The sequence below is a fragment of the Branchiostoma lanceolatum genome, chromosome 17 (genome assembly GCF_035083965.1).
Source record: "Branchiostoma lanceolatum isolate klBraLanc5 chromosome 17, klBraLanc5.hap2, whole genome shotgun sequence".
NCBI lineage: Eukaryota > Metazoa > Chordata > Leptocardii > Amphioxiformes > Branchiostomatidae > Branchiostoma > Branchiostoma lanceolatum.
Genome location: NC_089738.1, coordinates 14421874 through 14437738, shown reverse-complemented (window position 1 = coordinate 14437738; position 15865 = coordinate 14421874). Strand labels below are relative to the sequence as shown.

Below are 15865 nucleotides of genomic sequence, written 5' to 3'. Positions count from 1 at the left end.
CTTAGGTGCACAGGGGCGGTTCTCTCTGCTGAGGTTTCAGAAAATAAAGATATAAAACTTATGCACTATACTCGGGAATATGCTAATGAAAAACCTTACTAATTGTCTATAAGGATAGAAATGATTCTGGTGGTGGTGGTCAATTTCCTTTTTACATTTTTATTATGTCAACAAAGTGTCAGACATGTCAGCGGGTAAGATGTGGTTGTAGGTTGTCCTGTAGATGTTGCAGGTTGTCCTGTAGATGATGTAGGTTGCCCTGTAGATGTTGCAGGTTGTCCTACAGATGTTGCAGGTTGTCCTGTAGATGTTGCGGGTTGTTCTGATGTTCCCTACCCAGTGATGTCGTGGTCATGAGTACTGCAGTCCTGATAAGGATCCCAGGGTAGAACCATCTGTTTCTGACAAGTCTCGTCCATGAGCACCATGCAGCCTGAGGAGGACGGGCTCAGCATGAAACCGAGGCTGTAGAAGCAGAGACGATTATTTAGTGAACTAGAGTTCGGAGATCTCATACCTTCGTTAAATGACTATTTGGTCATGGGTGTTTTTAAGCCTGACCCGGTTGTGTTGTCTGTCACAGCTGAGACGTTCCGGGCCAGACTGGAGGCCTGCCCGCCCTAACCCCCCTACTTTGTCCCTAATGGGGTTATCTGGGGGGCTGATGATGGTTGATGACGATGTATGGATAGACATGCATACGTTTGTCCCATTACAGTGCGGATGATCAGGGAGATAGTAGAGTACTTCTACGACTCACCGCTGCCCCCTCGTAGATTAGAAATGATATTTTGTGCCTCCCAGCGGCTTGTCATGTTTTTTTTCACAGCAGTAAGAGGAAAACATTCATGTGAATGAAAAATGTCCTCCCTACCCTAGGAAAAAAGTACGTCGGTCACGTGTTTGCTGCTCAAACTCACCTGGTGCCATGTACACCTTGGCCAGCACGGGTGAGGACAAACAAGGCTAAAGCAACATGATTGTCGGAGACTAAATTGAAGGCTGATAAGAAATCTCCGTCTTAATACTGACTACTTATGCTGCGGGAAAAGGGGTCCCGCCGGGGTGTTCACGGGCTGTTTTTTTTGTTGTTATGCACTTTCGAGTGCAACCCCTACGTGGCCCCATGCAACACCCTGCGGCTGCCGGGCTAACTTTGGGCCCGGCCGGGACCCCGAATAAATCAAACCCGGCAACAAAAAGACGCCGCCATGAGAGCACCGGTACCCGACAGTCCACCGGGGGACGAATTTGCGGCTTAGGGGCCTGGCGCAAGTGGGACCATCAAAGCACATTGATACATACTCTGAGCAGATCATCCCAGTGTCCCTGCAGTTGCACGTCCAACACCTTGTGGTCGTCCAGGTACTGCCGATCATCATCTTCTTCCCCTCCCACTCACAGTACTGCCTCACGACAGGACGGTTACCGTACCTGTAGGGGATGTGAGTTAGTTTGCTTGTTTGTTTGTTTGTTTTATTCAGATCTTCATTAGTGTACAATTTTTACAAAGAGAAATAAGTTGACTCTAGTTGTACCTACATGGTTGTTTCGCTCGCCAGAGGTACGAAGATGGCTCCCTCTGCCCCCCGCCAGGTGGCGCAGATCACCACAACCATCCACACGTACACGCTCAGTCCTGTGCAGAAACAGGTACCAAAATATGGGTTACATGGTCTATATTATCTTTTGAATCTTCTGCAATTATTCTAATCCAAAAATCGAAAATGATTAAAATAAATCATTCATGATTAATGACCAATCTACCTCGTTGATACATGTAATTAATACTTGCAATTAATTTGGATTGTTATTTTTCAATTTTGAAATACAATGGGCTATGTGCAATACTTACTAGTTACTTGTCCCCTTCCCATATATACATACTTATGCATGTATTGAATAGTTATTTGTTATTCCAGCATGATCATGAATTGTAAGAAATTGTCAAGATCTTGCCTAACCGTTCAGATACAACATTACAGTAGCATTTATGGATATTGTTGTTATCATAAGTCATAGCCAAACAGTTTTAATGTAATCGAAAGTAACCGGCGGAGGAAAATGCACTTCAGCCGTTAAAAAAACTATAAAACTAAGCCACCATACCTGACATTTCTGTCGTTTGTGAATCTAAAGCCCCGAGCCGAGTGTTAAAGATACGTGTATCACAGACTGTGAACAACTCGGTGTACAGATATTTATGTCAAGTTGGTGAGAAAGAGACATCTGTTGACTATTTATATAGTATATTACGTCAAATTTCGCTTAGTGGTTATCGCTATCTAAATACATTACTACGTTCTACAGGGCATTCTTTCTTTACACTAGATGCTACCAAGGTACAGGGGCGGTTGTATGTATCTGTTGACGCTTCAGAAAATTTAAAAACACAATTTACATCGTACTAACTACTTAAGAATGCGTTAAACCTGGTCACGTTCTATTGAATGAAAATGACTCTGGTAGTTGCTGTCACTTTGTTTTATTATGACATTTCATTGTATCAACAAAGTGTCAAGCATGTTGACCAGCGAATAAGACGCGGTTTCAGGTTGTCCCACAGAGGTTGCAGGCTGTCCGCCACTACCCAGTGATGGCGTGGTCATGACCGCAGTCCTGATAAGGATCGTTACTGTCCACTAGCTGTGCCCGGCAGGTCTCGTCAATCAGTACCATGCAGCCGGGGATGGGTGCGTAGACACCGCCGCTGGGAGAGCAGAGACAATGATTTAGTCAAAGAAGTCCAAGGATCCAACTGCACATGCCCAGGTCAAATACAGTTATGATATAAGTAGGCATTCTTTCGTTCGTTTACCGGTTGAGTATATCCTACTTCAATATGAAAATGACAAACAATGACAATCCGTTCGTTGTCAACATGAGTGCAGCTAGTCCAATGTAGACCGTGGCCAGCACAGGCACAGGCACAGGAACAGGCACAGGCACAGCATGCAAAGAAAGGCAAAAGCAACATGACTTTCGGAGGCTAAATTGAAAGCTACGAAAACTCAACCCTACTAGTTAGTACATACCCGGAGCAGAAGAGCCCAGTGTCACTACAGGAGCAGGACAGACAGTCTGTGGTCTTCCAGCTACTGCCGATCATCATCTTCTTCCCCTCCCACTCACAGAACTGCCTCACGACGGGACGGCTACCGTACCTACAGGAGTGAGGAAAAATTAAAATCCTTTCCACGCCTTCCGGTGTGTAGGGCGGCGCCCATCTCCGTTTCTATCGCAGATTCCACAAGTTCTCGGAACATCGGTGTTTTTTTTTCGTTGAGCTGAAAATTTACCCCGTTATATTATATTGTGTGTGTATTCTGGCCGACAGAGCCTCACAGACTCGTTAGGAAAGCTATAGCTATTTTCTGTGTGTAACGTCGGCAGAAGGAAAATGTATAGTATTATTCCATATTTCTTTTATCATCTTCGTCTTGGATGTAATGCTTGGCAATCAGATATGGCTACTTTATCAAGAAAAAAAAAAATGATGACCAGTTGTACTTGCATTGTTGTCTCGCTGCTGATGGGCACGAAGAATGCAGCTCCCTCTGCCCCTCGCCAGGTGGCGCACATCGCCACAACCATCAACACAAACACACCCATTCCTGTGGGAGGCAGAGAGAAGTACCGATAGACAGCTTAGAAGAGCGATATCTTTTGAATGTCGCACATTTTTTCCTAACCTGAATATCGAAAAATGATTTAGCAAGCATTTGCCTCGTTGATAAGACAATTTCTAAAACCAAATCAAATAGCATGCATTGAATAATTACTTGCTATTCCACCATTTCTATTTCTAGATTCAAAGAAGCTGACTTACATGTTCAATTAAAATACTACAGGAGCATGTTTCGACATTGTCATCAAAACAGTATTCGTAGCCAAACGGTATTGATGGTTGACAAAAGCTGGTGTCAGACAACAATGCACCGAAGTCGCTTTACTAAAAGAAATAAATCATGGGGTCACAGTACCTGACATCTCTACCGTTTTTGAATGTAGATCCCCGGACCAAGTGATATAACAGATACGGATATCACCGACTGTGACTTACAACACGGTGTCCTGATATTTATGTCCAGTCGCTGAGAAAGAGACATCTGTGACTATCTATTTGACAGACGTAATTATCGCTTAGTGATTATCGCTATCTAAATGTCAGCTTGCATGGCTTCTTTACACTAGACGCTGCCATTCCTTTGTACAGTAGCGGATGTATGTGTCTGCTGACCTTTCATAAAATTAAGAGACAACATTTACATCCTTTGACAAATACTTTAACATTACTCACAACAGAAGAGTTTGCTACTCTGGGGAACTTTCGAGACGAACTCTAGACCTGTCTGTCCATCAACGTCATCAATATCGTCTTGGAGTTTTCTTGTCACGTGACCTGATGTTGATTATCACGTGACAGGAAACAGTCATATACAGGCTTGAGATACATCTTATGAGCTACAAAAGAAAAAGATTCTGCTAGTGGCGGTCATTTCTTTATTCATTATGAAATTTCATTATGTCAACAAAGTGTCAAGCATATTGACCAGCGGTTAAGATGTTGTTGCAGGTTATTCTAAAGAGGTTGCAGGTTGTCCTGACGCGTTCAGTTTAGATTGTCCTGCTGTTTTCTACCCAGGATACCTTTCTCTGTTTCTTCATTTATTGGTCTTCCAGCTCCTGATGTAACAGGATCTGTAGGTGGCAATATATCTAGATCTATTCTATATACCCTTACTTAGTCGCTGGGAGCGAGACATCTGTTGAAATATTTGTACATCAAACACCAATCCGCTGCCAGGTCCGGCGGTAGCTTCGCAAACATGTTCTCTGGGACGTTGACCTCATTCCCACATGAGTCGGGATATGGGAGGATGTGTCTTACCTTTACCCTCCACCGGGCCTCAAGTTCTGCGCAAGGTGTGCTAGCCTCTACCGGGCTCCGCTGAGCGCTGAAAAATAGTGGGTCACCGATAGGATCCTCTCTCCGTAGCCGACTCCCTTGCGACTACTAGTATTCACTCTATCTCGGCAAACCATACTATTTTTTCAGCGATCCGGAAAGGCTGGTAGAGGCTAGCGGTGTCATACGAATCGTAGAATTCGGCAAAAAAGGGGGTTATTGGCCAGGAGACTTTTAAGACCTTAAAAGGTTAACATATCTCCCTCCGAATGTTTTGTAGGGCCAGAAAATCACTTTAGATCACTTTGTTCAGAAAATTAACGGATTACCTTAAAGTTTATTACCTTTCATCGGAACCCAGATTCTACAGACTGAATGCGACAACAAATAATACGCTATGGTGGCCAAACTACGTAGCCTGTTGATATATATACTGTATTCAACATATCGAGTTTTAGAAGTAAAACTCAGCTCACGCCTTACTAGATGATACTAACGGAATGCAATGACTTCGTAGTTCAGAACGTGATCTTGATTAGAACACATTTAGAATAATGCGAAGCAATCGAGGATTTATCAGCACATCATTTCGTAATAAGCCAGATCAAAGACAGAAGACAGATTGTCTTTAAAATGAATGCGAACAAAAAATTCATTCGTTTCACACAGGAGTAACAGTAAAATGTTGATATACATGAAACCAATTTATGTATATCATTGTAATCACCGTATAATAAGAACAGGATCGTGCCAAATGTATCTAACTGGTGTAAACAAGAAAACACAATACAGTGTTGATTTCCTACCACATACACATGTTAAGGCAACGTCACGGTTACATGTTGTTACGTCACAACAATATTTACACGAAATGTTGATTCTTTTTAAACAAAAATACTTAAAAGACAAAATAACTAAGATATGAGACTCAAGAGGATGAGTACGTAATACTTCCAGTATGAAATATGAAAATCATCATCTTTCGCTTTAGATAGTTGTCACACACACACATTAGTACGAATATCATTCGTTGAGCAATCCACAAAAAATGATTGACGTTCACGCTTAAAGCACGCCAGGAAAGAATATCATATATATATTATTTAAACACACGTCACATCCAAAATTATACGTCAACTTTATGACCTGTAAGGTGTCAACTAGAACTCGGTCGGAGTCCCGACTATGTACGAAGTTTCCCGACGGCCCACCCGAGCAGGTGGCGACAACCCCCGATGTTGAGCGGACTCCGTAGCCGTTCTATCCGTTGACAATGACAGACAGGGCGGCGGTCAGCAGCAGCAGCAGCCACCGCGGGCCGATATTAGCAGCGCCGCCGGACCCTGAGTCCGGGAGCACGAACACGGCGTCACCCGTCAACAAGGCGCCGTTGCACCGGTTTCCGGTGCAGCACCTGTAGCACGCCTTAAAGGAAACCCAAGCAAGATTAGGGCCCGAACATGTTGAATTTGAAAGTCTATTTATTTAGTCATCTCTATACATGATTAGTTCAAACAATACTATCAAGATGTATAGCGACTCCCATGATGCAAAAATACGCTGTCGGTGTGATGTGAGAACTCTCTGAAAATCGTCGCCGGGGTTTTTGTAGGCTCGCGAAACTAAGGGGATCATCGACATCGTTTTTGCGCGGTTTTGAAATGTAATGTCTTCAATATAGCAAAACCGGACCCAGCTTCGGCTTACGATCGGATACAAGGGCGATTTTGGATAACGACAAACGCGTGACCCAAGAAGAAGAGCCTGGAAGATTTTGGCGGCGCCTTAGGGGAGGAGCCCATAAACTTGTACATTGGCTACTAGCCTACAACAATCCGTTCGTGTAACGTTCAGTTTCGGCATCTGCTTATCCCCTGTCGAAGACTGAAGTTTGAGACTAGTTCGTTACCTTGGTGTCTGCCTGATCCTCCTGACAGTGCTCCAGTGCGAGGACGTCGTCACACTCAATGTTGTTGTACGTACAGGAACGTTGGTACGAGACAAGCTGGCCGTTGACCGCCGTCCGGGCGATCTAGCGTCGTAAAATCATAAAAAAATAGTAGGTATAACCACTGCACAAAATCCGATCTTTACACCTTAAAGAATACGTATTCTACTAAAGATTTTTCTCTCAATCAAGTGAGACAATGGATTCTTTGAGCATGCTTTAAGGCATGCTTGAAGATCGGATTTTTTACCGTGGTCACGATGATCGTCATTACACTATGGAACATGTGTGTTCTGAAGTGGCATACTGGGAAACTGGTCACCTACAGATCCTGTAGCGTGTACCCCTTCCGCTTTCTCATTCACACCAGATTCAGGGTCTTGACTAAAGCCATTTACACACTGATTACTTGCTGACGTCTGCGCGTGACTTACCCAGCATGCACCGCTGCTGCAGGCCTGTGTTGTGTTGGTACTGTTATGAAATTCGTCCGACAGCGTTGATTGGTCCACGTCACAGTGACCGTCACTGGTCGAGTCACACACGTAACACTCGATGGGAGCCTACAAAAACACAAAGAAAACTCTTCATGTTATATCAAATGTACGGATAACTCCTAGATTTTGCACCATAGCGGTAGGCATCACTATCGTATAGGCATCAACGCTTGTAAGTTTTTAAGTTGTCAAAGTTTACAATCATTACATTTCCATGTAGCTCTAGTTAATACAAACTTTTCTTTGCCTTACCGTAGTTGGATTTTCCTCGTATATTAGGAACTGCTCTCGGAAGAACGGCAGCACTGAATGAAAAAAAAAAATGACAATGAAAATACACAATGAATTGTCACACGAACCCGCAGTACATTAAGAAACCCACCATATTTCTAAAAAAAGCACCAAGTGTAAAAACATCTCCAGGTGCTTAAAATCTATGAAGTACATGCATAATATTGTGTTTCTATAATCTCCAAGCAGATCTAACGGTTGCAAAGACCGTATCCAACTGGCAAAAGGAGTTTTTATTGCAACCCGGGTTGCAATAAAAACTCCTTTTGCCAGTTGGATACAGTCTTTGCAACCGGTAGATCTGCTTGGAGATTAGTGTTTCTATACGTGGCGGTTTGTGGGTCATGGTCAGACATTAAGCTGCAGTTCTCACCTCGCTCGCAGTGAGTCTCAATGGTACCGAAGATGCACTCGCAGGTGTAGGAGTCGACGCCGTCCACACACGTGGCGCCATTGAAACAAGGATTGGACGCGCACTCGTCAGTATCTAACAACAACAACAACAAGGAATGATGTTTGGAACCACATTTGTAACAATGCATCAGCAGCAGCGACACCTAGCTGCAGTACCATCTCGCAGGTGCAAGAGTTGGCACCGTCCACACACGTGGCGCCATTGAAACACGGATTGGATGCGCATTCGTCAGTATCTAACAACAACAAAACATTATGTTTGGAACCACATTTGTAACCGTGCAGCAGCGACACCTAGCTGCAGTACCAGTCAGTATTGCCCTGGGGAAGGTGGCAGACGGTCACAGAAGCGTCGGCTGTTACAACTCTTCGGTTTTGAATAAAGAACTGTCATTGCAACACGACAAACAAGACTTTCCAAATTCTAGGGTGTTTCATCAGGTTCGAATGACCACTCACTTATCAGAACACGTGACCTTACGGGCCAGTGACGTCAGCTCAGCCTCATTTTTAAATTTTCCTGCGAGAAAATATGGCCGTGAGAATAATGCTGCCGGCCATATGACATATTGGCTATTGGCCTAGATTTGTGATATCGTCCATTTTATGACCACATGAAAAGTAGCCTCTACCAAGCTCCACAGGTCGTTGGAAAAATCGTAGAAATGGGCCAAATGGACAGATAATATGCCAGAGAAGTTAGTCCGCTATAGTAGTTACAGTTTGCGACCTCTAGACCTCTCGTTGATGGTATATTGAACCCTCTCTTCGTAGCCGACTCCTTTAGCATACTTTTCACTCTATTTTGCCAATTTTTACTATTTTCCGACCATCCGCGGGGCCCGGTAGAGGCTAGACTAAAAGGACTTACTGTTTTCACAGTTTGTTCCGTAGAATCCCGACAGGCAGTCGCAGGTGTAGTACGGCTCGCTGACTGAGTAGTCGTCGTGCTGGATGCACGCGCCGCCATTTTGGCACGGGGACGAGGCACAGGGCGGATCTACATGCAAGGTTGCAATGGTGGCAAGAATAAAGCGTTTCCGTGAATAATTTCATCAGATTGGTGAATGACTGAATAGCAAGGTTCTTTTATTCACAACCAAGTATTTGACAAAAGCCGACGTTTCGACGACTGTCTGTCATCTTCATCAGGGTCGCTGACCCAGCACCTAGCTTCTGTGCACTGGGAACTACTAGTAGTCAGTATTGCCCTGATGAAGATGACAGACACTCGAGACAGTCGTCGAAACGTCGGCTCTTGGAAACTACTTGGTTGTGAAGAAAAGAACCTTGCTATTCAATAAAGTGTTTGTTCTGTATCGAAAACACATTTCGTGTGTTGTAAATTGCAGCTTAACTTTGATACAGAATGACTTCTACCAACACAGATGAACTTTCAAGTGAATAAAGTGTTTGCACTATTCTCACGTGACGAAATGAACCAATGAACGAGGTCGACGTTAAAAGTACAAGCATCCAATCGAAACGTACAAAAGCTATCCGAGAGCGTAGACCGTCGTCAGGTCATCGGATCCGTGTGAACCTTGCTTCATGATCCGCCCACAATTCAACATTGTTTCTAATAAACAAGTAGAGCCTCCTGGTAACGTTTCCTGGATCATGCTTTTAAATATATGTTCCCAACCAGACATAATCTAAGACCTATCAACGTACCAAAATTATAAAAATCTATGCATCATACTTCCTCTTGAAAGCTGGCCAGCTAGTCTGTATTATGCAAACTCCAGCTGTCCGGGGGTTTCTCTCCCCTCTCCGCGGTTACAGGGCGGCGAGCGGTCACAGGAGGCTTGATTGCATTCAGGCTACTGGCCAGCTAACAACGCGCAAACATAGGCGAAACATAACTGATGAAAGTACAGTCAAACCTGGCCGAGCAACCACCTGCAGCTACAATCCACGTTTTAAAACAGTCCCGTCCAACTTTACTAAGCAACCACTGTCTTACCCAACCAGTAAGTAGCCTGATTGAATCGTTCTTATAGCAGCCGCCCGTAACCGGACAGCGGGTGGGGGTTCTAAATGTCCCGGACAGCGGGAGTTTGCGTTATACAGACTACCCAACCAGCAACTACTTTTTTAAGGTCGGGGGGGGGGGGCATCCAGACCCTTCTCAACAACCGAAATTAATCGACAACAGCACCCAGCCCAGTAGGAGCCATTGATTTTTGATAAGAGGGTTTCTGCAGGTAGTATCTAACGTTACAACAAACAAAACACTTCAACTTACCGGCGGTGCAGCGTATGATAAGGTTGGGCTCCTCTGTAAAACTATCCGTGCCCCAGAGGTGGAACGGCCCCCATGTCTGATCGGGATATTCCTGCGCGTTTTCCGCCACCATGAAGGCAGGCCACGAGCCTATCGTCCCTCCAGCCAGCCATAAGCCCTCAGCTGACATGTAAAACAGCCAACCGTCAAAATGGTAATGCTTGTAGAGGTCTCGCCCGTTGTACTGGGACTTCTCGCGAGTGTACAGTCCGATGACGTCAGAGTTACCGACTAGGGGAGCGCTCTGGTCATAGGTGGTGATGAACACTGTAGAACAGTCTGCGACGGAAACAGAAAAAAAATTATAAGTATCAAACATGATTGAGTCACAAAAGATTATGAGCGTTTATACACCACGATCAACTTCAAATCAACGTTCTCAACTGCTGAATACTATGGATTCGTAATATGGAAAAAAGTTAAATGAATTTAGGCTTTTTGCAATAGTACGTTTTTGACAGATCTACGATTCAAACTCAAAACCTAGAACAATCAATCGTTCGCAGGCATCAGTGTCCGATGCATGGCGGCTGCAGACATGCATAGGGCTCGCCAGGCTGGTCTGCTCTCGGCAAAGACCCCCCAGTTAATAAATAGACCCAAATAACCTAGAACCACTCCTACAAAATGTTAGTACCTACCCCGTGTCTCACAGTTCGTCCCGGAGTAGCCGTACAGACACTCACACGTGTCCGGCTCGCCGTCGGCTCCGGCGATGCACAGCCCGCCATTTTGACAAAAGTCCCACGGACAACTGTCTGCACAATAGAAACAAACATACAAACATACAAACATGCATACATGTTGCAACTCACGTGGACTGACCATTGACGTTCTTACTTGTGAATTAACATGACGGGAAACAAACATGCCGGCAACGAAACCCACATAGGTTTTGCTATCGCAAACCTGTACAAACATGTCTTCGTTGCATATTCACGTGACGCCATGTCGGTATCCTATTTGTTTTACAGAAACTCGTAGTTCAAACGTTTCGGACATTTAGAACTCTTCCGACAACTTCTAGTAATCAACATTTAACAAGTGTTAGAAGGTGTCCGAAATGAAAATGACATCAAAGGTACTTATTGTAGAAGCTGACCAATCAAGACGTGAAAACAAAGTCACTCTTTTTTCGTTATTTTTCTACATTATAAGTTGAATCTACCATACAATACTGTACGGCGATATTCACGGCGTACTAATGCGACTTCGTTGTGTCGTGAGGACATCTTGGAAATATGCGTACGTCCCACCGCCGCTTGAGCTGTCAGCCATTTTGTCTGCGGCAGGGAAGTTTTCGGAATTCGGCAGGCTACCGAAAACTAAGAGACTTGGCGCGACTTGCACTCATGATGTTCACCAATGCTGGAAATGTGAAGAATGACGCGAATACTTCGAAAATAAATTGCAAATTCAAATCTGAATTGAGGGTTTTAAATTCAGAACATTTGCAGTTTTGGTTCCAACATTCTGCAACACGTACCTTTGCTATGGCGGAGAGCGTTCAGTGCTAGTAGCTAACTACTACAACACATGACTATGCCAGACTCGTAAGACAACACTGGTAGCAAGAACAACCTTTAGAAAGATGTGACACTGTCTGAAAGGCCAAGCCACTTAGCTCTGTATAAGTTATCTTACACCCCAAGGACTTAAGATTGGACCAACATATTTCTCTCTCCATTCAGCGAGTCGGTACGGCTCATCTACAGTGAAAGATTTGCGGTGCTGGATTATTCCGTGTCGCGCAATGCCTGAACGCAGAACTGCATTTAAACGATCGACACGGTTTTTAGTTACGTTGCGACACCTTAGAGTCAGCGGTCCGCGTGGTATGCATACAAACATGGACTGTAATGTGACATTGTTGCCTTGGTGACTACTTTATAAACAAAAAGCATTCAATGTGTCCTTTTTTACCCCTGTCAGACAGAGGAAAAATCGTCGGCCGACGCGACGAGCCTGAGAGCCCTAAATGAATCTTTCGGCAGTAATACGCCCGGTGTTCGATCTTTGGAGATCGGCCTATGTTCGCATGCAGGTTATGCTTTGGTCTCATTTCAAAACCGGGGCCGGCCGGGTTGTTTGAGAAAACGAAAAAGTAAAACAAATTAAATGCAAATCAAGAAAATACACAACATAAGGTTAGGAGTAATTTTGTCTTTTGTTGTCTTTTATATCGTATTTTTCATTCCCACAAGCTGCCCGGCCGGGCCCCGGATTGGAAATGGGACCGAACCATTGCCTAGCCCCGTCCGATGTGATGGGGTAGATTTTCAGTTGAAAAATACCGGTTTGAGTCCTGACGATTTCTAAATTCTGGGACATTTTGGTGATCAACAGGTACAACCGAAGCTCGTCAACTGTGTGACAGAGGCTTTTGTTGCAATCGGTGGAGATGAAATATGTGTGTTTGTTTGTTCGTTTGTTTGTTGTAGTGACATTGTGTATACTGAGAACACATACCTCCCGATCCTATCGATAGGACGACCTGTGGCGATCCTGGAGATGAAAACAAACAACAATTTTATGGCATTCATTCACAATCAACTATATACATGTAACATACAACACAAAATACATGCTACCGTACGTGTAAGTTAGAAAGGGCCTACAGTTATTTGAGGTTAGGCTCCGTTGCAAATTCCTTCTGGTTGTTTTCTTTTAACGTTACCGTTTTCTAGTCAGTAATGATAAAACGGAGTCAAAAGAAAACAGCCGGAAGGAGTCTGCAACGGAGGCTACAGATATATCATCCCCAGGTAGAAATCGAAATATGGCACAAACAAATGCGGTAGTTTTGACAAACGAATTCTAGTGTTTGGAATCATTACTTATAGTTCAATGTGTTGGTAACTGGGAGACCCCGGTTCAATCCTGGGTCAAGACATCTCGATAAGGGACTTAAAATGGGGGTCATATGTTCGAGGAGGTACCTGAAGCAAGAATAGCAACGAGTTATTATAAGATATACCCTGCAACTAAAATAGTACGGAAACTTGCTGCCCCATGTGCCACTAGGCACTACAAGGGTCTGAGAGACCGATGGCCACTCACCGAAGCGCACCAGCGCAGCCAGAACCAGGAGTCGCCACATCATCGCTGCATTTTCATCCGACCAAAACTACGAGGAGAAAAATAAAATAAGATTAAAAACTAGATGTTAGTACTTCATGCGATTACACCACTGGAAAGATGGGTCAAACAAGTTAAGTGTGCCCGACTTCTCTTTTCCAATGACAGTAATCGGAAAACAGAAGTGTGGATATGCGCTTTTCGATATGATAGAGAGATGATTGTTCACTTGATCTTGTTAGAACGGGCCCTGAAGACATACAAAGCCCCCTAGCCCCCACCAGGCCTTCCTAAAGCCTCCCTCTCACTGGACCCGCGGCACGTTGGCGACCTCGCTGCGACCGAGTGATTTGACACAGCCCTAAACGGATTTCATCGATAAAAAACGAAACTTTTTACGCTTTGTGTATTTGCTGTGTTTTTAGTAATACTCTAATAATAACCTTTTGCATGATATTCCCATTATAAAGTAAAGGGTAACACTGTAACACAAATCCAATTTAGGACGCAGCGACGCCGCGAACGCCCGCGGGTCCAGTGAGATAAGGTTATGCATATGGATAGTAGAATTCGGCAAAACAGGGTGAAAAATTAGTCAGGAAAGTGAACCCGCTGAAGCGGGCAAATGTAACCCTGTGGTGGTCAAACAAAATATTCTCCCTACAGCCAGCATAATTAGTCTGGTAGAGCCTACATAGCATCCTAAGAGTTTCAAACCAAAGTACTGAACGAAGGCGGAGAAGGTTAGCAGACGAGAAAGATGGCAAACAAAGTCTCGGTCCGCTGAATAGTAGAAGTGTGACGGTGGACTTTGATAGCGGATTATCTAGTCCGTCCGAGCCGTTCAACAAACATCTAAGAAAATATTATCCCTGTGTATTCAAAGAGAAAACTTTATCTAAGCTTAGGTTTGGTTTAAGTTCTGGTACTAGCTTACACATGCCAGGTTGAGCAAACATAGACATGTAGGAAAATGTGTTCTTTACTGCGTCACAATTCGACTATCGAATTTTCTACGGACTTTCTGAGATTTTACACTTCAACCAATCATCTATGTTGTCACCACATTCCTTAGAAAGATTCTAAGGATTCCAGACACAAGTTTTAATCCAATTTTGACAAAAATACTCACCAAAATCGAGTAAGAATGCTGTGTTGTCCGCCCGGCCACCTGTTGGCATGTACGTCCCCTTCTAGATAGTGGCTAAGATCAGATAAAAGTCGCCTCATCTCTTCTGTTGTTTTTCTCATACCGCATCTCTACACGCCTCTCTGGACAACAAAAAGACACCATAAGGTCCGGTTTCTCCTCCATTTACTCCAAGGCAACCCTTTAGACGCTCTGTTTCCCAGCTGTGGTCGGTATATGCCTGGAGGAAACCTAAAGCTACTTCTTGCAACTTTTGACGTCAAGCGCTACTGTGGACAGTAAACGGAGACGTTCCGCATTTCACCACTCCCCTGTATTGGTCAGTCAAACCACAACAGGGCATGCGTGTGGTGTAGAAAGAAATGTTGGTGTTAATTGCGCATGCGGCGGTTGTGTTTTTGTGTACAATGGTATTCATGGAGATACGACGAAATTCTTTCTCCCCGCAAGCGGTCATGATCACATACGCAGTAGGTCGTCGTGCATCTTTTTATGTCATGGGATTTCTAAGCAGACTTTGACTGAACCAATCGCCCATGACCCAAGGCAGTTTTTTCGGTAATAAGACAGCTGAATTCAAGTTGTGCAACACATGCACGACTATCCCAAGATTTCCCTCAGTTTACAATCGTACGACGATCGTACGAATGTGACCAGACCCTAACCATGAAATATCTTATAATAACAACTTATTTGTACACTGCAATTGTATAAGATGAAATGTATGACAACTTCTGCTACTTAAGAAAGACAACAAAACAATCTAGTATAATGTGCTTGTTCAGTCTTTGATTTCAATTTTTTTACCGTATAATGCATCTCCTGGCGGCAGTTATAGGGTCATGACCAGGGATCATGTTGATATTTGTGACCGGATGTGCCTCCATCTTACTTGGGTACGTAATAGATATGTCAGGGTAGAGATTGCGATCTGACAGAATCGCCGATTCTACCGGTAGTGATCCTGATCGGAGTCTCGATCGCAATGTCGCGATCAGCACGGTAGGGATGTGTTAGGGTGGTCTGCCATGTGTAAATCCCGAGTTTCAAGTCAATGCATTGATCTAAAGTGACATGAATCGAAGCTGAGAAGCTCTTTTTAATAAGTGAATATCTTTTTGATAAATCTACAGAGGTCGTTCGGGATCTCTACCGATTTCAATACAGACTGCAATCTCTGCCTGACAGATATTTCAAAACAAGGCATCAGACAACTTCGACAGCCGCCTATCCATCATTGTTACATGTTAGGGATCCTTTCGAACTTAGCATTGTATTTTGTTCCAAGCCA

The 15865-nt window shown here is 44.0% G+C and overlaps 1 protein-coding gene across 1 annotated transcript; it reads right to left on the bottom strand.

The window, feature by feature from the left end:
* Positions 1 to 143: 143 nt before the first annotated feature.
* LOC136422631 (fibropellin-1-like) lies at positions 144 to 14850 on the bottom strand. The gene is made up of 17 exons (XM_066410459.1): positions 14557 to 14850; positions 13407 to 13473; positions 12816 to 12851; positions 10988 to 11104; positions 10308 to 10625; positions 8931 to 9059; positions 8019 to 8132; positions 7607 to 7659; positions 7292 to 7420; positions 6819 to 6941; positions 3984 to 6334; positions 3515 to 3614; positions 3036 to 3164; positions 2110 to 2710; positions 1543 to 1639; positions 1306 to 1434; positions 144 to 465 (listed from the first exon to the last, which is right to left on the bottom strand). The coding sequence occupies exons 2-11, from the start codon at positions 13447 to 13449 to the stop codon at positions 6170 to 6172; spliced, it is 1227 nt and encodes a 408-aa protein (XP_066266556.1). The 5' UTR covers positions 13450 to 13473; positions 14557 to 14850; the 3' UTR covers positions 144 to 465; positions 1306 to 1434; positions 1543 to 1639; positions 2110 to 2710; positions 3036 to 3164; positions 3515 to 3614; positions 3984 to 6169.
* Between the last annotated feature and the right edge of the window lie 1015 nt (positions 14851 to 15865).